This window comes from Salarias fasciatus, chromosome 19 (assembly GCF_902148845.1).
Source record: "Salarias fasciatus chromosome 19, fSalaFa1.1, whole genome shotgun sequence".
Classification (NCBI taxonomy): Eukaryota; Metazoa; Chordata; class Actinopteri; order Blenniiformes; family Blenniidae; genus Salarias; species Salarias fasciatus.
In genome coordinates this window covers 9,786,172-9,809,117 of record NC_043763.1, presented here as the reverse complement: position 1 = coordinate 9,809,117, position 22,946 = coordinate 9,786,172, and the positions used below count along the sequence as shown (strand labels likewise).

Sequence of the window (22,946 nt, the reverse complement as noted above, 5' to 3'; positions counted from 1 at the left end):
ACATTGTCCGTGGCGAAGCATGGCGTTTACAGCCTCCATTAATTACTCAAATAAATAGTTCACAAAAGAAAAGAGCTGAAGATTCCACGTCGTCAGGAGTCGTTGCTGGAAGTTTTATAGGGAAGGATGTGTTTCTGTGGAGCCGTGCATTGGACACGCGTAATTAGCCTCTCCTATTTTCACACGCTCCTCGGGTGTTTACATCACTTTCCTCCGGGGCAAATCACATATTTCCACAATAAATGTGCAAAAATGTCGTTGTGAGCGCACGAGCCGGAGGTATGTAAATTAAAAAAAAAAAAACACTCGAGCATCCGCATTTTAGGACACTATGCTGTGCATTTTAACGGGAGATCAGCCATGCTTGGAAAATATATATGCGTTTACTCGGCTTATTCCTCGCAGTCCAACCTCAAAACTTTCCCTTCCGTGCGCCCTCAGAGGACGCGCGTTCCCAACAAAGCGGCGGATACAGTAAGGTTTATCCTACTTACCATTGTCGTCCAGAGGAGGAGAATGAGAAAAAAAAAAGTCAAGCGTTAGTGCACAAATCAATGTAAGCGACAATATTTAGCTTATGAAAATATCAGTCTTCGCTTGCGGAGGCTGCCGGGCTTGATGTGTTTACAGAGTGTGCGTAAGGAAGACTTGGAGACGGTGAATGCCTTGGCTCTGTGCGCACAGCTCTGCAGCTCCTTCCCGGGGTATTGCTCGTTGAAATGTCCACACAGCCGTTTGTCAAACCCTGCAGTCCTACACTTCCCACCCCCCTTTATGCCAACAAACATAACTGTTGTCACGGTTTCATTTATTAAATCTGTTTTTCTTTTTTCTTTCTCTCTCTTTTGTAAAAACTTGGCTATTTCTGTAATCGACCCCGAGCGGCTCTGCTTTGTATTTTGTTTGTTGGGAGAGTTTATTGACCCTCCAACAGTAGCCACAGCCCATCTCCCTGTGCGTGTGTCTTCCTTAATCCTAACCTGTGAATAATTAATTTCCACCATCAAAAATGTCACCGAGCAATAAATGGAGCCTTTATAGTGAGGATCTATCAATACAGTCATGATGCCATATTAGCACCGATGGAGCTAAATATTAAGGGGGATAGATGGCCTGCTTCTGTTTTGTGCGTAAAAGTGCTCGGGCTCCAAAAAGGGCTTCACTTGCAATCGATGGCCGGAGCGTTTGCTCCTCCTCTAAACTTCAATCTCCTCACATGATTGATGATCTTCGGGAGCTTTGATAATTGACTACTCTGAGGTAAAGGCACGGGTTTCCATCAAGAAAGGCGATTGGACGAAAGAAACATACAAAATTACATTCTCCACAAAAGCTTTTTTACGCCTTGGAAAAGTTCATTGCGGGCTTAGAGGGGTGCTGTGCGCCGTTTAATTTACTAAAAAAGAGAGAGCAGAGCAATAATTAGTAGCGAGATTAGGAGGTATTACAGAGATATTAAGTATGCACACCGGCTTATAACCACACAACAGATAACAAGGAAGCCTCGTGCTTGTATATTAACCTCAGCTTTCATAAGACGTCTTGGTAATTTTTTTCAGAAAATGACCTAAAAACGTGTTAATTGTGTAATTTTTTTTATTCCCGATGTAGAAAATCAATAAGACATGTGATCTGAAGTCTCTTTTGGTCGTGCGTAAACGTTCGGATCCGCGGTGCGTAATTCCTCCTTAAAATAAACTTTTTTCCGCTATTAATCATAATTCATGCCGCTTTATTTCGGTCTGTGTTGTGCTTGAATCAGTTGCACGTTAAGTGTCCGCTCCGGTGAAGCTCTCTCATTCAACCCCTTTCTGTTTTTTTTAATTTTTTTTCTCTTCTTCTTCCTTTAGGAGTCTTCTCGGCGCAAAAAAAAAAAAAAAAAAAAGAAATTGGGTGGGAGTTGGAGCTGTGCTGCTGTGGCTTTTTTACCCCCAGTGTGGAGTTGAAGCCGTCCCCGTGCCTCGCATATACTCTGCATATCACAGGATTTGGTCTCTCCTCTCTCTTTTCTGGAGCTGCTGCAGGACTGGCTATGGCCACCACTACTTCCGGGATCCGTCATTTCATTCGCCCACCGCTCAGCGCTGCGAACTGACTCTGTTTCTATAAGCAAGCTAGCAGCCAACCTGCCAACACTCGCTGACACTCACTCATCTCAGTCTCGCCAGATAGACGAAATACCTACGGGGGGAAAAGAAAGGAGAGATCCGAATCGCAATCTCTTAATTTCTACTGCTTTTTTTTTTCCTTTTTTTTTTCTTCTTCTTCTTTCTTTACAGTGATAATAAAACAAGATAGCGATCTGGAGGCATTAAAGGAGACGCGGACTTGCGGGATGAAAACGGACTAAAAAGATTCGTCCTTCTCTTGAACATCATCACCAACCGTCATTCATTCATTACCTTGACAACCTCTGGCTTTGATTGACAGCTGGAGTGGCAAAAAGCCATGAGACACGACAGTTTAGTTACATGCAGGTTGTTGATGGGCCGATTGTAACCTTCACTTTGGCGCATTTTTTTCTTTTTTTTCCGAGGAAAGAGGGAAAACAAGAAAAATTGCAAAACTCCCCGATGCTACGGTTTCATCTGAACCACTCCGGCGAATAGGAGAATTCGCAAAGTTGGTTGAAAAAGGAATCTTGCCACTAAATCACTTTCTAACCGGGACTGGGATATTAAATATACGACAGATTCAGGAGTTTATTGGAGCGCAGCCTGATGGCGCAAAGGGTAGGTTTTAAATCTCCTACACTTACCTGTTCAAATCCACTGTAGGGAGGCCCTCGTATCGCTAACCTCACGTCGGGTTGCTGGCAAATTTACAAAGTATTCATATCAAAGCCGCTATATTTGACATTTTTGCTGCGCTCTCACTCTTCAAGCGAAGTGACAGCCTCTGTCTGCACCGACAGCCTCTCCGCCACAGTCGCGTTGGAGCAGTTTTCACGAGGAGACTCCAAACTAATTCGCTCTTTTTTTTCCAACCACCAAACTCCGAGTCGGCGAGCGCAAAACTTATCATGTTTTTGGTAATGCCAATACCGTGTCGCAGATATATTATTTGACACTTTTCTGCCATGTTCGCCCCGCGTGTGTTCGCAGGAGCAGCCCACGAGTTTCTTTCTCCCTTTGCGTGTGTTCAGAATGAGACGGCATGCCTTCTCTCTTTTTTTATATATGTTTTTATTTTCTCTGCTTTTCACTTTTGGTTTGTAGAATTTCAAGAAAAAGTAGGTAGCTCCGCTGACTTTTCCCTCCGGTTTGTGTCCCCAGTACGATGAGCTGGCCCATTACGGTGGGATGGACGGAGTGTCGGCGTCGATGTACGTGGACCCGCACGCGCCCCGGCCGCTTCCCCAGGTCCACCACCTGAACCACGGACCGCCGCTGCACACCAGCCAGCACTACGGAGCCCACGCTCCACACCCGAACGTTATGCCCACCAGCATGGGCTCTGCTGTCAACGACGTTTTAAAGAGGGATAAAGACCAGATTTATGGGTAAGGTCGGCACCAAAATACGCGCCCATACTTTTTATTTAATTTTTTTTTCAATTTTTTTTTTTATTCCCCCAAGTTTTCCCAGCTTTTCTTTTACTTTGTTTTGCTGGACTTTCTCTCCGTGCGCTAAATTTATACGCCGTTTTTTTTTTTTTGTTTTTTTTTTTGTGCAACTTTTGACCGCACATTTGGGGTCTCCATTGTTAAGTTTCGGGGACTTTTTTTTTGGGTGATGTGTAATTTTACACTCATTGTACAAGGGGCCGTCAACCCTGCAGTAAGTAAGAGAGCTTTAAGATTGAAATACAAGCTGTAAAATAAGAAACACACAGCTCATAGTCCAACCCGGAAAGTTACTGACAAGAAGGAATAATGGATATATTTCTAACACTGCAAGCTTGCTGTTAAACTCACCATACTGCTTCTTAACCGATTGCCAAATTAGTCGTGACTCATTTGAACTTCTGCAGTGTTTTGGAAAAAAATCTTTTGCAGTAACACACACTCACAGCTCACACACTCACACACAACGCGTTTCAACGCACCGTGTGACTTTGTGAATATGCCTTGATGAGATTATTATAAGTTGTTAGTGATAGTGCGACAACTAAAAATATGATTACAGCATTTGCTCACTAATGCGGCCACAGAAAGTGCTCTAATCCAGCGATATAATCTGGAATGTAGTGTCGACTTAATCTCCCTTATCTCATATTCTCACGTTTTCATCTGTAAAATAGCTTAACCCTCTTTTTCGTACACTGACGCACGTTCAAACGTGAGAATTTAAGAGCCTAATGACAGTTTTTATTAAGTTACCGCTTGTTATCGACTGCAGTCATTTTTTTAAAATTATAATTTCACCTTCAAAAAATATTATTACGATCGTCCCGTATTGTTGAGCCGCTTGAACTGAGATTTCACCAGTTTCAGTAACTTGTTGGCCTCTGAAAATATAGTCCTCGACGCATCAGTCTGTGTGAAAACAGCCAAAATATTCAAGCTGAACTTTTTGGGAGACTGTCTTTAATTTCAAAAAAATCCCTCGACGTGCATCGACCGTGTCAGCTTTGTTTTTTTGTTTCAGTTTAGTTGACTTTCTCAGTCGCTTTTTTTTGTTTGCACTGCAAGAAGTGTCAGTCTCAACTTCGCCGAGTAACATCATGTGGAGTATAAAACGCTCGACATTCCCACAAAACGTGGAATGAAATACACCAGATGTGTATTGTTTTCTTACTCCCAACCCAAAACAGCTACTTTAAAAGAAAATCTGAAACCAGAGATAAAGCTTCAGTCACCCTCTGCTTTATATTAAATGCTGTCACGTGTTGGAGGAGAAATGCGTAAAAACTGGAGAGTGGAGACAAAGTGAGCCAACTCGGAGTGTTTGTGTCTTATATTTTAGTCGCGATGGTGAAGATGAAGGACTGAAAGTGCAGGGAGGTGGTAGTTCTGCAGGTTGATCGCACATTTTTTGGAGTGGGTGCTGTACTCAGGCTGTGTTTCCCCTCTTGCAGTCACCCTTTATTCCCACTGCTCGCACTGGTTTTTGAGAAGTGCGAGTTGGCGACGTGTACTCCGAGGGAGCCCGGCGTAGCAGGCGGCGATGTCTGCTCCTCAGACTCCTTCAATGAGGATATTGCAGTCTTTGCCAAACAGGTCATTTCATTTTTTTTATTTTTATTTTTTTGTTGCAACATTAAAGCACATTGTGGATGCAGCTGCTGAACTATGACATACTTTTTAAATATTTTTTTTCTCTCCCTATAAAAGTTTATGTTGGTTCATGAATGAGCAAAAGTGTACAAGTTTCACTGTTAAAAATATTAATAATAATATTAAAGTCAGGTTGCCAGACACACATTCTGCACCTTTTACTTTTTTTTATTTTATTTTTTAAATTCCAAACTAACTTTGACATTTGGTGTGTTATTTTAGGTCCGAGCAGAAAAACCTTTATTTTCATCAAATCCAGAGTTGGACAATTTGGTAAGCAGCACCTTGTGTGTGTGAGTGTGTGTGTGTGTGTGAGTGTGTGTGTGTGTGTGTGTCTCAGTCGCTCCCTGCTCGGTGCGGTTGCTCTCCGGCGGTGCTCTCGACTGTCCACACAGTGAACGCGAACATATGATTTAAACTTCCGCACGGATGTCAGGGCACTCTGGAAGCGAGGCTGTGTGAGCACATTCGCTGCTGTCACTGTGCAGGTTTATCGTCTAACTGACCCAGATCACCAGTGTATAATCACTTATTAAGATACTGCACAACTTTCTTTTATAGTGGAAAGTGTCTGGCTGCAGCTCACTGCATTGCTCTTATGATCTGCCGATTTTTTTTATTTTTCAACCCTGCATGCATGCATTGCAAAGAACATAAATATTGTAATTTTGTGTAATTTTGTATCGTTTTGCTCCTTTTCCAGATGATACAAGCCATACAAGTATTACGGTTTCATCTCTTGGAATTAGAAAAGGTACATTTTCTCCTTTTATATATATTTTTATTGTGTTTAAAACTTTGGCATTCTGAAGAAGAGCTTGCATATGGTGTAGCTGATATTTTGGATGTGTTTTAATATTTCGCGAATGCACCGAGAGAAAGTTTCACACTTGTATTTAATAGAATATGCATGCTTATTATTGGTGCAACTGAAGTGACTCCTCTTCAGATATGTTGGAGGCATCTTTGCCCATGTTGCACATTGTTATTGATCCGGAGGATTTGGTTCCAGCTGCTCGTTATTTCGCCATCTTACGGCATGCTGTTTATATTTTGTCGTTCAACTTGTTGCTCCGGTCTCAGGAGAATAATAAGCTCTGCAACAATTTCACTATTGTTTCCTCGCCGCCGATAATGCCCCTTAATTGGAGTTATTCTTGGACTATGGCTGAAGCGTTTCCCCATCCTGAAAAGGCATTTTTTTTTCTTCCCGTTTTTTCTCCCCCCCTCCCAGGTGCACGAGCTCTGTGACAATTTTTGCCACCGGTACATCAGTTGTTTGAAAGGAAAAATGCCAATAGATCTAGTTATTGATGAACGGGATGGCAGCTCAAAATCAGATCACGAAGAACTCTCGGGATCGTCGACTAACCTTGCAGATCACGTAAGTAACACACGACTCCTGCATTTTTTTTTCTCCCCTCTTCTTATTCAGAATTTTCGACGCGCAGTGTGTTTTGTGTGCATGCGCTCCTGTTGCTGGTGAACTATTAACGCATTGTGGCGCGCAGCTTTTTCGGAGCCAATGCATATGCATAATATATTATTGTTAGGTAATGAGATTGCTTGGTGTGTGTGTGTGTGTGTGTGTCTTGAGGGCCAACTTTTTTGGGTGTGTGACCCCGACGTGCCACCAGTAAATAGAGCATGCTCTGTTCTGCAAGGAAAATCTGCCGATCGATGTTCTGAGGTCAAAAGCTACATGTGATACAATAGACCGAGTTATTGTTTTAGTCTTTTGATTAGGGGCAGTCATGTGTGCATAATGCGTCCGCGCTTGCAAGTAGTTTGGAGTGGGTGTGAATGTGCATTAGAAGGGGAGCGCGCGCGCGCGCGTGCGTAAATCGCTGCCCTGCATTATAGAGAGTTGCAAGCTGGAAAAGAGAAGAAGAAGAAAAAGAAAAAAAACGTGAAGCAATTATCTGTTACGCAGGTTTAACGTTAAAGCAGGGTATCAGCGGTAAGCTTTAGCTTTAGGCCAATATTTAAAAAGAAAAGGGCTTTATATTTGGGGCTGTGGGAGCTGGATATGGCCTGTGCGTAAAGCTGTGGATTTTGCTGCAGAGGTGGAGAAAGTGGTAGCCTACTGAAAGAGATCTCAGAGCTAAAGGCTTACCATCAATGTCAAGTTCACAAGGCATATGATGGTTCGTCTGGAGGCCTTCCATTGCTGTTGATGTTAATGTGTTTAATTGTTTGGTATTGATTGCCGTGTGGTTCGCTCTGTAGTTGCTTTCTCCTCTGCTCCCCGCTTTATGGCTGCAGGCTCCATAACGCTGAATTCAATTATATGCACCTGAAGTACAGTAGCTTTAAATTTGAAGATCGATTCTCTGCTTTAAATCGTGCATTTTCGGCGTAATAAACAGAGAATCTTCCTCCCCGCAGTGAGGATAGAGCTGACAATGTGATGCTGACTTGATTTCTGTGAATTACTGCGTCTGTGACAAAGCCAATGTTTTGGTGGTGGAGGGGAGAGAGAGAGAGAGAAAAAAGAGCGGCTAGTTTAACAAAGTGACTAGTTAATATCTGCGCAGCACAAGGCCAAGCCTATTAGGAATTAAAGCAGATTTAAGTGTTATGCAAAGTCTCTGCGCTGCATCTGTTGGGTCTGGCTATTGGCCTAATAGCGGTGGATTCCCTCTGAAAGCGCGCGGAGCCACGCAGCGCGCGGCACAAGGTGAACCCGGGCTTTAAATAAGAGCCAGGACGTCGGGGCTGCGTTTTTTTTTTTTTTTTTTTTTTTTTTTTCAGGAGCGGACAAAAAACGACAATATTGTGGCCCTCCAACACAAGTGTAGAAATGAGGCATGCTGTTGTTTATATTGCAGAGATTAGATAAACTAGCCTGTTTAGTTTCATGGCAGATGGTTGATACTCAAGCCAATTTCCACTGGTGCCTCCAGTGCTCAGACACCAGCTTTGTCATCAGTCCACTTGTAAGAAATATTTTGATAATTAGAAAATTAAATATGCCAATAAAGCAAATCAGGAGCAGCAATAAACAAAGCAGGTTACATGACAAGCTATTTATCTTGGAGTCATTTGGAGTGACCACCTCATTAGGTATTTAACTTTTGAGGGATTTATTTCTCTTCTGTGGCACCAATGAACTTTTTATTATACCTGACTGGGCTGAATTTCACTCAATCGGATCCTTTTTTCCCCTCCTCTTGTTTGCTTGAGATGGAGTTTTAATAATTGTGGTCCATCATGAAAACACACATATTCCAGATCTGTAGATTTTTTTTTTGTGTGTGTGTGAAATTCATAAAATTAAAATTTACTGTGTGAGAACATGTGTACACCTCATTATGCTGGAATGGAAATACCATTTGCAGAAAGTAAAGAGAAACTATTGAAGTGAAAATACATACAGTGCAGGCATGATCTAAAAAAACCTTGTAATGAATAGTTAACTTCTCCAGCTGTAATTTCCATGTCTAATTGAACAGAGTGCAGCTTCACATGCCTCCTGAGTGTTTTAAACACTGGAAACAATACGCAGAAAGCACACGCGTACAAAACAGTGCCGCCGGATGGAAGGCGAATTTCTGTTCTACTTGTTTCTATTGACTTACTTTATTCATTCTCTTGCGTTCGGCTGTGTTTCATTATTCATTTCTGTCCTCGTGTCTCATTGAGGAGCGGAAGGCGGTTTGATAGTTAGATATGCTAATTTATTTAGTTAGAATCTCCCACGTCCATTTTTCTTTGCTTTGATATGCATTTTTAATATATAGCCCAGGGCTACATCTCATTTGGTGAAAGTTGGTTTTTCTGGAGATGATGAGGCTCTTCACTGGAGAAGGAGGCAGTTTTTTTTTTTCTTTTTTTTTTTTTTCATGTCTATGTCTCCTTCTTTATCCACCTCTCTCCCTGCCTCTCCCTCACCCCCATCCCCTCCTCGTACCTGACGCTGGAGCATAATAAGCCCAGTTTTATTTACACTTGAATGCAGCATTGTCTTAGGGATGATTGGATTATAGCAAAAGGGAGATGAGGATGAGGCCTCGCTGACACTGTTGATTTTCTTTATTCGCTGGCGGTGACTGTCTCAACCCCGTTAGCCCACCCAAGGCTTCCTACCTCATCGCCCCTCCTCACATCACCTCCATCCTATTTAAAAAAAAAAAAAAAAGGATGTTGTAATACACATCAAGGGGGATGTGGGGGGGAAAAACACACAGTGGTGTAGTTTTGTAAATGTGCATTATGTGTGTGTGTGTGTGTGCGCGTGTGTGTGTACTTGTCAATGGTTTGCTCGCTTGTCTTTTAATTAATGAATAAAATTTCTGTCTCTTCTGTGCTACATCCAATTAGGGAGACAAATAGAATTAACAGTGTCTGAGTATTATCTGTCTAATGAATTAGCCTTTGTGTCTTGGTGTGCCATTGTGCTGCTTCTTCAGTCGAGCTTACATATTAGCAGAGGGCTTTTTCATTTCCTCCTTGCATATGTATTATACTGTGGAAGCCGTCGCCGGATTCCTGCACAGCTCTCGATTTGTTCTACAGAACATTCAGTCGGATTTGCAGGTCCCAGCGCTTTGTTTTGGAGAGCTGTCCTGAGGGAGTTCCAGTAGTTATGATGTGGCTTATCTCCGCTCTGCGTGGCTCGAAGAAGGGGTGGGGGGAAAAAAGGGAAACAAGCTATTTCCATTTGGATCAATTTCTCTGGCGTACAGACTGAGGCTGCTGTCGACGATTGGTCAGATTTCATGACGTGACTGGTCAAATCAAGTAATCCGTTCGTTCATTCTCAAGGCAGCGCAGTGATTTACTGTGTATCTGTAGAGATGGCTGCTCAGTAATATCCTGTCCTACTTCTGTACGTTTCTGTACGCAGCCCCACGTCTGCGGACAGCGAGCCCTCGGGTCGAGCTGGCCTGCTGGACCGTAGAATTTCCCCGTTTTCGAGGTGTCCTCCGTCTGTGAGCTCTGTTTTCCTCTGGGGATCGGCTCTGTTTGGGTCTCGTGAGAACAGCGGATTGTTGACTTTGGTTGCTCTGTCTGTTCCACACAATTGTTTTGTGATGGCGGGATGTCTGGCCTTACATTTCCTATTTGATTAGTGTTCAAAGGCATTGCACTGTTGGCAGGCATATCTAATCATCACTTCTGCGGCTGTGCAGAGGCTCTGCTCACTTGTTGCATGTGTGGAGTCAACGGCTGCAATGCAAGGCTGCAGAGCTGCACAGCCACAATGATCATGAAATCCATATATGCACAGTAAATTGTAACACATATCGGTTCTGCTCGCATAGAAATAATTTCACACAATCATTTTGAAAGCACTTCATCAACCCACTGCTCCTGGTATGTATATTTAAGGTAAACTGTAAATATGACGGCTTAAAAGCTGAAAAAAATCCTGTTGGGGATCAGTAGAGCATACAGTTATAGTAAATCTTAAATACTCTGTAAAATATATTATTTAGATTTCATGGAAGCAGAGTTGATGATTTGTGACTTTTTTATTGCCATTCATTATTCGGATATGTCATTTTGATGTGTGCCAAGCCCATGAATCACAATAGCAATCATATTTTTTTAGGATTTAATCTCCTCTCACTGAAGACACATTTGCACATTTAATGTGACTTCACTCCTGTTGAATGAGAGCGTTTCTCGCCGCAGAGAAAGTTTTCAGGCGCAAATACAATCAGTCAATCGCGGCTTGTCTGTTAAAACATGCTGCAATGAATTATTAGCTGCTAAATTAAGGAGTCTTTATATTGTGGATAATTGACGGTGTCGTAAATACTCAGCTGTTCAATAGAGGTGCACCTACTCTTTTCTAGAGTGGCTGTGGTATAATTACCAGCTCAGTCCAACAAAACATGTGCCGAGGAGTTTCTCTCTCTCTCTCTCTCTCTCTCTCTCTCTCTCTCTCTCTCTCTCTGTCTCTCTCCCTCTCTCTGTTTGTGCCATGTGGTGAGATGTGTCTCGAAATGTCAGCTCGCCTTATGATTTACGGTCCCGCGTGTTTCTGGTGTGTCAGCGATTCTGTGCGTGTTCAGCAGCACAGGATCCCCGTAGCGGCTCCTCGCAGTGATGCACGCATATACGCACACACGCACATACGCACGCGGCCAGGCATTCGCAGCCGCCACTACACCAACGCGTTTTCTGCGCCTCCCTCCAGGTTTCTGGGGAATTTGAGGGAAATTCAATGATGCCGCTAAATCAATTTTATTTGAAATTCCTAGGGATGTAGGCAGAGTGCAGGGAGGGAAGTGAAATCGTGCCAGGCAGGTGTTTGTAAATGAGAAACAGGGGACAGGAGCGAAGGAGGCGGCGGCGGCGGCGTTCTCCGGCTCTCCTGTGGCCTGGCTGCACTGCAAGTCTTCCTTCCCATATTGTCTCCTGCTTTTATATTAATTACAACTTGTATTATCAGCCGCCAGTTGCTAACCCCAGCAAATAGAAAAGGCTGCCCCGAGAGACCGTGCTCCTTTTGTGTTTTATTCTCTATCTAGTCCTATTGTGTTGGTTTGTGTGTGCGTCCCCCCGCCTGCACATGCATGTGTGTTTGCTTGCGAGCATTCTCCTCCTCCTCCTCCTCCTCCTCCTCCTCCTCCTAGTAACACTGCTCTTTAACACAATTAGTGCAGAGCATGGAGTGAACCGTGTTTGACTCCTAATTATGCCCAGCTTTAGGGAATAGTCACATGGGCTCCAGGCTCCTTTTTTTTTTCTTCTTCTTCTTTCCTCTTTTGCTTCTTCCTCAATTTTATTTCCAGGACTTCTTGTGTAGGTTGAAGAAGACTGTTTGGGTGACATGATTTTTTTTTACAACTTGTTTGAACTTTATCAGACCCATGGGGGTTGTGACAAAATGGTTGTGTGTGTGTGTGTGTATGTGTTTGTGTTGCGCACTGCAGTGTCTGATGATGCACCCTCCATTGCTCAGAGAGGCCCTCTAAATTATTCATGGGGAGGAAAGGCTGTTGCTTTTGTCGCCTTGTTGAGCGTGGAAAGTTAACACTGTTGTTGTGATATTCGTTGTCTTGTTTTTGCAGACATGGTTATGAATGAGGAGTATCTTACAGGTATCAGAAAAGCGGTGTGTGTATGTGTGTGTGCGTCTTCCTCGGAATACACAGCAGTCCAAGTATCTACTGCATTATTCTTATTATAATATATGTAGTGCTGCAGTCTACTTTTTGTCCTGTGCGAGCCAAACTAACAAAACCTTATCTGTATCCCTGCATTCAGGCCCATTAAATCCACTGGGTTGCAAATCATAGCAAAATATCATTCCCTTTAACACCATTAGCCGAGGTGTCTTTGAATTTAATTTAGTGCCAGCGCCATTAAAAATGACACATTACTCTGCAATGATAGCTAAATTAAGTCCTATCGATTCCGCCGTTGCATTAAAGCCGTGCTGTGGCCATAGCAGGGCGAGTGTTAGAGAGAGGGTGAGCATGTGTGTGTGTGTGTGTGTGTGTGTGTGTGTGACAGCAGCAGGCGTAGTTTTTCAGGTCTGTCTTGCGTCTTGCCGGCAGTGGGTGTCTCATTGTGAGGAAGTAGAACCCCGTCATTTTCTTCTTGGAACAACAACAGCCTGTTCTGAGAGCACAGAGCTCAGCTCTGCTTAAATACATTATGCACTCTGGGAGTCTGGGATTTTTTTACCTCCTCTTTCTTCTCCCCCTGTTGCATTTGACAAAGACAAAATTAGACTGTTTTCAGATGGTTGATGGGCTTTTCCCATATTAGTGTTTTCACTCAGCCCGGGCTGTGTCGAGGATTAGCGGAAGATTGCTATAACAACAGACCTCGTTCCCATGAAGTGTACCATGTGTTGATCAGCGGCTCACATCACAATCATCCATCCCTCTCCGAGCCGGGGACACTTTTCTCTCCACTCACTCTGGAGGGCTAAAACCCACGCATGGGCTATTGTTCGCCCTGTCTTCTTACCCCTCTTCTCGGTAATTCTCCGAGCTCTTTATCTGATTGCCATCCGGTGAACAGCTGACGCTGAGAGGGCCTTGAGTGGAGCGCGGGGTCTGAAGGGTCTTGTGTGTTTCTGTCTGCTGTTTTCAGCTCCGAGCTGTTTGAGAAAACAGCCCGCCTTCCCCCAAAAACTTAGCAGATAAAAGGGCCTGGCTCACAGGCATATAGCAGCAGCCTCGCCTCCGCAGCGGAGCAAGCAGCAGCACATCAGGACTGCGTGCCCAGGGGAGCTCGGCAGCAGCTTGTCTTATAGCCTCCGTTTCCCTCCAAACCTCCATTAGTCTCCGGGCTCTTTCCTGTCTGTCCTCCTCGAGAACAGCTCACTCTGACTGGGGCACCAAAGCAGGCAGGCAGGCAGGCAGGCAGGCAGGCAGGCAGGCCCCTCTTTGGCGGCAGCGCTGGGAAAAGACGTTCATCAGGAACTCTGCCTAAGTTGGACAAAATGGTAAAAACGGTCTATTTCTTGGAATATTGTGTGGCTTGTACATTCTACTCCCCCCCCACCCCCTTCACTTTCGTATGTATGTATATGTGTTTATGCGTGTTTGAGGGAGAGAAAAAAAACACATAGCGGGAACTGAGAAGTGGGTTGAGGTTTGTGGGAAGCCTTGGTGCAGGCCTCTGTTTGTTTGGCTTGGGCGCCGCTCAAGGGGGCTGCTTCTCTTGGGCCCCGGACAACGTCGGGCTCACGTTTGCCAGCATGTTGTCATCATGCTCAGGTGACACGGTAAACTGGGAAAGACCGGCCCGGGTCCGCGTGAGCCGTGTGGCCGTATCGGCTCCGTCTCTGAGAAGCCGTTTGGGGGATTAGGCAGAGGTGTAGTAAATGACGTGATCGGGCCGTCGCCGTATTGCCTGAATGGCAGAGGAAATTCCACCTCTGGCCTGACTTCATGTGGCACTGATAAAGCCTTTCCTGTACACTAGAAAATCCTGTTTCCCCGTGTGCACCGACAGGGCAGTGGGACTGACCAGGAAAGCGAGAAGGAGGAGAGAAAATGAGCTGCAGGAGAGAAGAAAGTCCCCTTAAAAGCTATGAATTTGTTTATGGCCATTTCTTTGAAGTGAGCCAGCAGAGATTTAACACTTTTTTTTTCCAGCCCGTCTTTGTATATATAAAAGTGAGTGTGTGTGCATGTGTGTTTATACTTCTGGCTCTATTATGTCATTAGCATGTGTGTGTAAGAGTATTTCTGCGAGCCTCTGTGGGCGTGTGTGTATGTCAGCGTGGGCGTGGACACATTTTTGGCAGATTAGCAGGAGAATCACTGTCATATCTTATTTTCATTTCTGACAGTGGTAATGATTAATGGTGGCTGTGGTCTGTTTGGACTTTTTACCTCGATATTTCACACTCGACACGGAAGTTTCAATTGGTTATGGGATGAATGAGCTCCACTGGGCTCTGCCATATGTGTTTAGACAATTACTCACAAGGATTTTTAAGGAATGAAACGCTACATTCACAGTGTTGTGTATCTCTCGCATGCATTAATGGAACTCTCTGATTACAGTATGCTGCCTTATGGCCAATACTTGTTTTTTTGTGCATCTATGATTATTATTGCATCTTTGTTTACTGTTTATGAAATGATCAGTTGGGTTATTTGTCCTGCCAGCAAAATGTCAACTCTTACAGATGTCACTGTCATATTTCAGCATACTCATATGATCTCTCTCTCTCTCTCTCTTTCTCTTTCTGTGTTTCTCCTTCTCTACCCTCTTCTCCTCCCCTTCCTGCTCTCCCTTGCTCCTGGTTTGCGGTCTGGATGGGGAATGTGGTTGGATGCACGGACGGACGGATGGATGGATGGATCCCACGCTCGCTTTCTCCCCTGCTCAAAACCTCAGAACCCAGCTTCCTGGAGAGACCACGATGACGCCACCTCCACACACTCAGCCGGCACACCGGGGCCCTCCAGCGGGGGACACGCTTCACAGAGCGGTGACAACAGCAGCGAACAAGGTGAGCCAGCACAGAAATGGGAGCGCACTCATACTTACTCACACACACACACACACACACACACATGGGTGCATGCATGTGCACTCAAGCAGTAACACATAAACATGCACAGGCTCACGTCCGTACAGGACATATAAATCAGCACACATGGATAGAGTTGCCAACACTTCTCTTTAATGCTGTCGAATGTGAGATCTATTGTGTAGTCGATGCCACGTCTCTCTTTACTCTCGTCCCATTCCCTCCTTTTGCACTTTGGATTATCCTGTTTTTTGACTGGCATCCATGTGAGCACAGTCACACCTAAAAATGAACACGCTTATCCGCCATTACACTCGTGCACAAACACGAGCCGCAGCCACTGTAACGCGCAGGCTTTTCCAAAAAAACGTTGCTATTTGGAGAGCCGAACAAAAGCCGGTGATTAATTGTCTATTTCTGCCAGTTCTTGCTTCAGTTTAAAACCATATTAACTTTGCCTGCACAACAGCCTTTAATTATGTGTCACTGGGTCTTATGTTATGTAGGACATGACCTGCCAAACAGTGATAAAGCATTTAAAAAAACCCCATTTGAATTTAAGTCACAGCTATCTCCATTGTGTTGTCGTCAAAGTCTGCATCAGTTTTGACATGTAAATTGTCGAAACCTCATGTTACCAGAGGGGATCAATTTGAGCCTCACTTCTATGTAATTCTGAGATAAAAATTTGTTTATGATCTACATATTCTATTTGAACTAAGAAATCGGATGACGAGCACCCAACCTTTTTTTTCCTCATCTCCCCCTTGTTTTGAATGCACCAAAGATCTCCTTTCACTAGCCGCTCTGTGTGTGTACGTGTATGTGTGTTTGTGTGTATTCCTGCTGCTGTCTCTGCATCTGTGTGTGCCCTCTGGCAGTGTCCGGAGTTTTTCATGAAATTTCATCACACTGTCTGCGTACCACGCTCACACCAGCTCGCTCACCCAGTTAAACTCATTGTGTCTGTTCAAAGCTATCGTTTTGCCGATAGGCGATCAAACGTATTGATGGGATGTGTGGTCTGGAGAGGGGCCCCGGTTTGAATCGGCTCCTCCTCTTCAGACGAGAGCTGGAGCTTCTCAACCGTTACTGACCGCAGACTCGGGGTCGCAGGAGCCTTTTTGTGGTCGGCCGTGTCACGAGTTACAACTAGTCGGAAGGAGCGAGACGAAGATAACTAAGCTGTGGTAAAACAATATAAATCTTCCAGACAGTAAAATATAAAGATAGAATAGTTAATAATCATATGACTACTGATAAGTAATCCATTTGTCTTCTACCTTGACACTGCCTGTTGCTCAAGGACCCTTCAGCAAAGCAGCTGACTGGGCTCACACAGAGGGCTTGCATTGTTAAATGCAGGATATTACCCGTGTTTTAAAATTAAACAGAGAGCTGTCAGATAGATTTTAAGAAGTTTAATATAACATTTCTGCTGATAAAATGCTAATATTAGGCCCAGTTTGAAGCCTGATGAGAAGAGAGTACAGTAGGTTTGCAGTCGTCTTGGCGATTGCAAGCAGGGGATGAGGAGCAGCGGCGGGCGGGTGGCGAGGGAGGGAGGGAGGCGGGGTGAGAGAAAGAAATGCACTGCCTATTGATTATCTTACACACATAAGTACAAGTGACCTGTAATCCACAGAGCACTTATCGACTCCTTTCCCCACCGTATCCAGTAACAGCGGATCGATACAGGCCAAAGACAGTTACGGTACAGCACCGTGCAACGGGCCAAGATAGACCCGAACTAAATCAGGGGCCCGGAGCGCGACCTGCGCCGGCGAGAGCTAAACGCGAGATTCGCCGGCTCAGACGTTTCATGGTGCAAAACAAAGTAAGCAGCTTAGAAGTGGAAGCGGAGATTTAAACGGAGGTGAAGAAGGAGCCACGGATGTACAGAGGTGAAAGAGTAGAAAAGGTGAAAAAGTAGGCACGGCAGGAAAAAGGAGGGAGCGAGGAAAGGGAAAGAGACCAAGGGCAGCTGATTTAATGGTCTAATGAGGCCGTCCTCTAGCCAGTTGTTTTGTGTGAGGCATGCTCTGACCTTTCGCTTCGCTCGGGAGCCCCGCCGCCTCATTTTTCACATTCTTGCAATTACGTTAACGCTTGAAGCGCTCGCTGACTCCCGACTCTGGCCCTTCCATTCTGACTGTGCCTTCCCTCTCCAACCTCTCCACCTTTCCCTCCGCTCCTCCTCTCCGCTCCGCTCCACGCATGAACTCGCCTCGTATCTCAATACATTTTCAACATAAAATTTGTAGTCCGCACTCTGAAGTCCACGGAGAAAATGTGAAATGTGTGCTTCACTTCAGTAATGGGGTCTTTAACAGCTTGGCCCCTGTTAAAAGGGGTGACAATGTGGATCAGCTGAGGAAGACAGAATGGATGGCCGAGAGTGAGGGAGGAGGAGGAGAGAGTGAACGAGTGTGTGAAACCGATGGGCCTTTTTGGTTTCGGCTGCCAAGAAAAACATAAACTTTCCTCTGTCATCACTTCACCTTGAGGGGTGTGTTTTATTTGTGCCAGTGGCTTGAAAACCATTTACCTGAAAAACAGATTCCTAAGCATCCCTGCATTTGATATATGACTCCAATTTATATTTCACACAATATTAAAGTCAGAACTCTTTTTCCCTCAGTTGGCCACTTTATTCAATTTAAAATTACCAATTAACCTCAAAAGCATGTTTTTGGACCGTGGAAGAAACCGGAGAAAGCTTAAAACACACACAGGAAGAACATCACTACACCAGCATGTGACCTGGCGAGAGGATTTGTGAGAAAACTTAAGAATTTTTAGAGAGGATTTGTTTATTTCTTCACTTGGACGGTCTTGTTTCACTGCGCCGAGCATTGTTCTGAACCTGTGCCAAAATACTACTTTACAAGGGTGCAAGTATGTGTCATCCCTCCTGTGGAATAACTTACTGTCACGCAGTAAACCGAGGTGTAACATGTTCATAGTTGTCAGTAAAGATTGTCGCTGAAGTCTTTGGTACATCACGGGGATTTTACACCATTTCCTTTAATCCTCACTTCTAGCAGACCTGGGTTTTTTTTTTTTTTTTCCTTAATTTCATTTCCCCTTGAAATGATGCCCAACATAATCAATCTGAATTATCACCCCGAGGGTGAATTCTGCTGCTCTCACTTACTGGCTCTTAGAGAGTGACTCCCTATGTTCCCGCTTGATAAACAAACACCAGTGAAGGGGAGACGGTTCAGAAGGTAACACACAATAACTTCATTGGCTCTGCGCGCGCATCATTTTGATTAACAGTCCTTTGGAGCGCCTCCAAGCTTATCTAGAAACATCAGAGACATCAGTTGCAGGGAGTTAAACTTGATGAATGTACGCACTTTAGGATGGAGCTGGTTTCCAAGCAGGTGTCTCTAATATGTTAAGCACCGAAAGTGTGATGGAGCAGCGTGATGAAATACTCTGCACGTTTGCCCACACCAAACACAGTAAAGGCAGATGCATTCAGTCATGAAGAGTAAATCCCTTACACTGATTCAGCATGGTAGGTAATGCCTTTCCCCCTCTCACTGTATATGTGAGTCCGAGTGTGTGGGTGTGTGTGTGTGTGTGTGTGTGTGTGTGTGTGTGTGTGTGTGTGTGTGTGTGTGTGTGTGTGTGTGTGTGTGTGTGTGTGTGTGTGTGTGTGTGTGCACATCCCAGCCCCACCAGTCCACACTTGTAATTATTAGCTATTCATGAAGACCAAATCCACGTTGACATCTTGAGTGCTGAGCAAAGGGGCTTTCTGTACAATTCCCAGATTCTACTGTAGATGGAAAAGGCTCAACAGACGAGAGGAGAAAGCAGTTTGTACATTTTCTCAGCAATTGAACAATCCCCACGCTCTGCGGATAGACAGACTCCCCAGAGAGACCCAGAGAGGCAGAGATGGAGAGAACGGGAAGAAGAGAGGGAGAGTTTGAGTGTTCGGCTCCAAGGGAGCATGCAGCGCTTGATGGTGTTGTGGTACATTTGTGTGTGTCTGTGTGTATGCGTGTGTGTGCGTGTGTGTGTAGGGAGTGTGGTGAGCTCCCTTGGCCCTGGCTTGGGGCCCCACTCAGCAAGGTCTTTGTGGTTGAGCTCACAAGAGGGAGGTCATTCCTGTTGGGGACATGACTCCCGGTGTCACAGCGTGAACAAGGCCTGTTGATTCCTGCGTTTTCCATACCTCTCTCTCTTTTTTTAGATCGGCTATGCTCACAGTCTTAGAAGTGGACAGAGAGAACGATGGACACACACATGCAACCACAACAGAAATAACACCATAGTCTCTGCTAAACACAAGATGGAAGCCTTGTTGCATTTTAGTAGCGTATACGCCGGCCCTGGAGCGATCGGTGAGGTGTGTCTGTGTATATAAAATATACGATTTGGGTGTGTGCATGTGTGTGTGTGTGTGTGTGGACACGCACGTGCATGTGTTAGCTGGTTCCCTCTAAGTGCCTGTTAGAGTTTAATTTAGTGTAGTAATTAAAGCTGAACACTGGCCCATAAACAACAGATAAACAATAAAGCAGACCCAAGCCCTGCTGTTTCATGGCTCTCACTCCCAGCTGTTGGAGCACTGATAATTTTTACACAGTGCTCTTTCCTCGCCGCACCACAATGCTGAAGCAACAAGAGTGTGTATCTCTTATAGATGTGCGTGCACTGGTGTATTTCAGTGTGTGATGGCAGAGAAAGAACAAAAAAAAGAATTAAAAAAAAGAGGGGGAGAAAAATAGCACATAAACATAAAAGATACCTCCACTTCCCCTCTGTAAAGAAAACACAGAACTATGGAGAAGCAATCAGAAAGTGAAAGAGGAGCAGTCTGCCTCTGGAGTCACTCTCAAAATCAGCCCAATGAGATCAGAGATCACATAAACATTAAAGCACGTGCAGCAGCGATGATGTGCATCACTTGTATAATTTGCAGCGTCGCGCTGAGCGGCAGCAAAGTGCATTTGACGGAAAAGGAGATAAAGCCCGACCCTCCTTAATGAGGACAGCACCGCTAACGGCGCGCCGCTTTAGCCGCGTCACTGCATGTCAGCCTCATGTTAGTCAGGTGTCTGTTGTGGAAACCGCGCGGCGCGTCCGTCTGATGGTTTGTTGGGAAGGGGCAGGGCCATTGTTGAAAGCCGAGAAGAGTTGCTTCGGAGGGGTAGAAAACATGGTACAGAGGGGATACTTTCATGATCCCATTAGCATAAAAGAGGCTAAATTATTCATGCGGAGTGCTTAATCTATGGGGAAAAGTATAGTTAATGCACATAGTTTTAAAATGGATCTCTCCCTGCCTCTGCCCTAACACCAGATTCTTGCTGGATTCAGCATTCGCGGGCATTTACGGGAACGGCTGTCACTCTGTCTTGCATACACACACACACACACACACACACACTCACACACACACAGACATGGTATGTGTGGGCATATGTGCACACTTGCTTAAGCACTGCTGCACTTCAAGCTGTTTCAAGGGGCTCTGCTCTCAGGCTCATCCCCTCTCTCCCTCTCTCTCCGTAAGTCCTTCGTCTATCCTCTCATTCTCTCCCTCTCTTTCCATTTATTCCTCCATTTCTCTCTACTTCTCCTCCTTCCACCCTCTTACTGTATCCCTCACACTCCTCTCCTCGCTCACTCCTCTCCGTCTCGCTCTCAGTACCGCAGACTACCTGGCCCTCATCCAAAATGTGATTAAAGAGAATGATCAGCTCCCTCAGCTCCCTATTTCCTTCCTCCCTTCCATTCTCGTCCTTTTTTTTTTTTTGCTCTCTCTGTCTTTCTTCTGACCCTGTGCTTGAAAACAGCGAAAGAAAAGGTACTATAAGATGATGAGGACTGCCAACACAGTCAGCCGCCTCGCTTCCAGTAACAAACTCTTCCCACAACATCACCGCCACCCTGTTGCCCTTCCACCCCCTCCCTCCCGACGCTCAAGCTCTCCCACTCCTCCTCATATCGTGTCCTTTGCACTCCTGATTTCTCCCCCCTCTCTCTCTCTGGATGGGGCCTGGTCCCTCTGGTCCATAATCACGAACAGGCCTCTGGTGCGACCTGGCCCAGCCCAGCCTGGCCTCGCCTGGCCAGGAACTGGGTCCTGCGCAGCAGGAAAGGCACATTAACTGGGTCAGCCTAATGTGCAAACTAATGTTTGGTGAACATAGGGAAAAAATTATCCAGATTATTCTGACAGCAGCTGAGGAGAATGTCTGTTTTGCACCATTAAGGGAAAACTGGGGGAAAATGTTTTTTTTTCTCTCCTTCTTCTTTCACTTCTTTTCTTTTTCTGTCTTCTTCTCAGAAGTAGATGAAGACCAGCTTATCTGGGAGTGAGCTGGGCAGAGTTGAAAAGCGCAGAGGAAACGGGTTGCGGGGAAGTAATCACGAATCAACGATAGTAAAAGAAAGGGAAGGGGGGGTGGTGGTGACTTTTTCTTTCTTGTACCCTCAGCCCAAAAAACAAAGGCAGAGTGCAGTCGTGCTGCTGGATCAGTTCATTATACTGTGGGTTTACACACACCCATGTTCCTCTGCTGATTACACCAGTGTGTGTGGTGTTGATGAGGAGTGCACCGAGGTCTGATGTAATATGGCTAAAAGGGATTGGAGCACATGCCCCAAAGGGCATTTCCACGTCCATTAATGCTGCCGCTGCTGCATTTTCACAAGGATGACAGTGCTTTAGTTCTTTAAAGGGAGAGAGTGTTTTCCCAGGAAATTTTCTGTCTTGTTTCAGCAGGCTAGCCTGAAGGGGGTCAGCCAAGAAGTCACCCTTAAGAGGTGATAATCCAATTGCTCTAGTCCTCACCAGATTTGTTTTCCCCTTGTCTGGCAATGTATTGGTGTGTGTGTGTGTGTTAGGAGAATCTAGGCCTGCGTGCGTGGATGTAATAGACATAGAATGGGAGCTCGAGACAGCAAGATGCCACCGGTTTCTGTGTCCAACCCTGGGCCCCACTCTAGATCAGAGAAAGGTTATGGAGGCCAAGCCTGTCAAAGGCACACCTGCAGGGAAACTCCAAAAACCCCGACTGCCAGCTTACACAGACCCGTTTAAGGTGTGCTTATTTGGAGTTTAACCCTGACTTCAAATGTCCTTTCCCTCTCTTCCCTTTTGTGTTTGACCAATGGGCCTTGTGCTCTTTTACTTTCTTTTCTTTCTTCTGCCTCCCCTGGCTCTTTAATCTCTTCCACCACCACCCCACCCTCCCAATTCTCCTCCCCCTAATGTCCAAACCTCACATCACCGCAGAGATCCCTCCAAAAGACAGCACGCGGTTGAGCAGAGTGGCTTAGCAGAGCTAGCTGCGGCTTGTTCACTTGCTGTGTGGTTTTTCTCTTGTGTAAACCGGGGTTTACACACAGAGGCATATTTGGAACTGAGCAAAGCAGCTATACCCTACAGGTAGTGCTTTAACCATGCTGCCACCTTCCAAGAGAGTGGGAGGATGATAAAGGAAGTGTGTTACAATCCGAGTTCTTCCTCTCTGCCGCTGATTTTCACGCGCACATCTTTCACGTTTATGCAAAGCTTTTCAGGGCATTATGCAAGATAAGCTCATTTTCTAGTCTGATTCCCACTCTAGTACATGCTTTAATGACTCTTAAAGCCAAGGGCTGCTTTTTTAGGCATAATAGCAGTCCCGCGGTCTCTCAGTTTCCACGTAGCCAGGCTGCTTTTTCCACACCTGATCACTTTTGTTCACCCATTTTATGGCTATTGGGGAGCAGGCGGAGGTGAGCGATTCGACAGTGGTTAGT

At 45.2% G+C, this 22,946-nt stretch overlaps 1 protein-coding gene across 10 annotated transcripts in view; it reads left to right on the top strand.

Moving 5' to 3' along the window:
- The first annotated feature begins 1,936 nt into the window (after positions 1 to 1,936).
- meis2a (Meis homeobox 2a) overlaps positions 1,937 to 22,946 on the top strand; it is an 80,499-nt gene continuing 59,489 nt past the window's right edge. For 3 of the 10 annotated variants that reach the window (XM_030116928.1, XM_030116931.1, XM_030116927.1), the window contains exons 1-7: positions 1,940 to 2,732; positions 3,276 to 3,502; positions 5,020 to 5,161; positions 5,441 to 5,491; positions 5,922 to 5,972; positions 6,453 to 6,602; positions 15,038 to 15,152. In XM_030116928.1, coding sequence (XP_029972788.1) covers positions 2,721 to 2,732; positions 3,276 to 3,502; positions 5,020 to 5,161; positions 5,441 to 5,491; positions 5,922 to 5,972; positions 6,453 to 6,602; positions 15,038 to 15,152 — 748 coding nt within the window. In that variant the 5' untranslated portion in view covers positions 1,940 to 2,720. Of the gene's footprint in view, positions 2,733 to 2,781; positions 3,032 to 3,275; positions 3,503 to 5,019; positions 5,162 to 5,440; positions 5,492 to 5,921; positions 5,973 to 6,452; positions 6,603 to 15,037; positions 15,153 to 22,946 lie in introns of those variants that run through there. The other 7 variants (XM_030116934.1, XM_030116924.1, XM_030116933.1 and 4 more) reach the window with 6 other exon arrangements.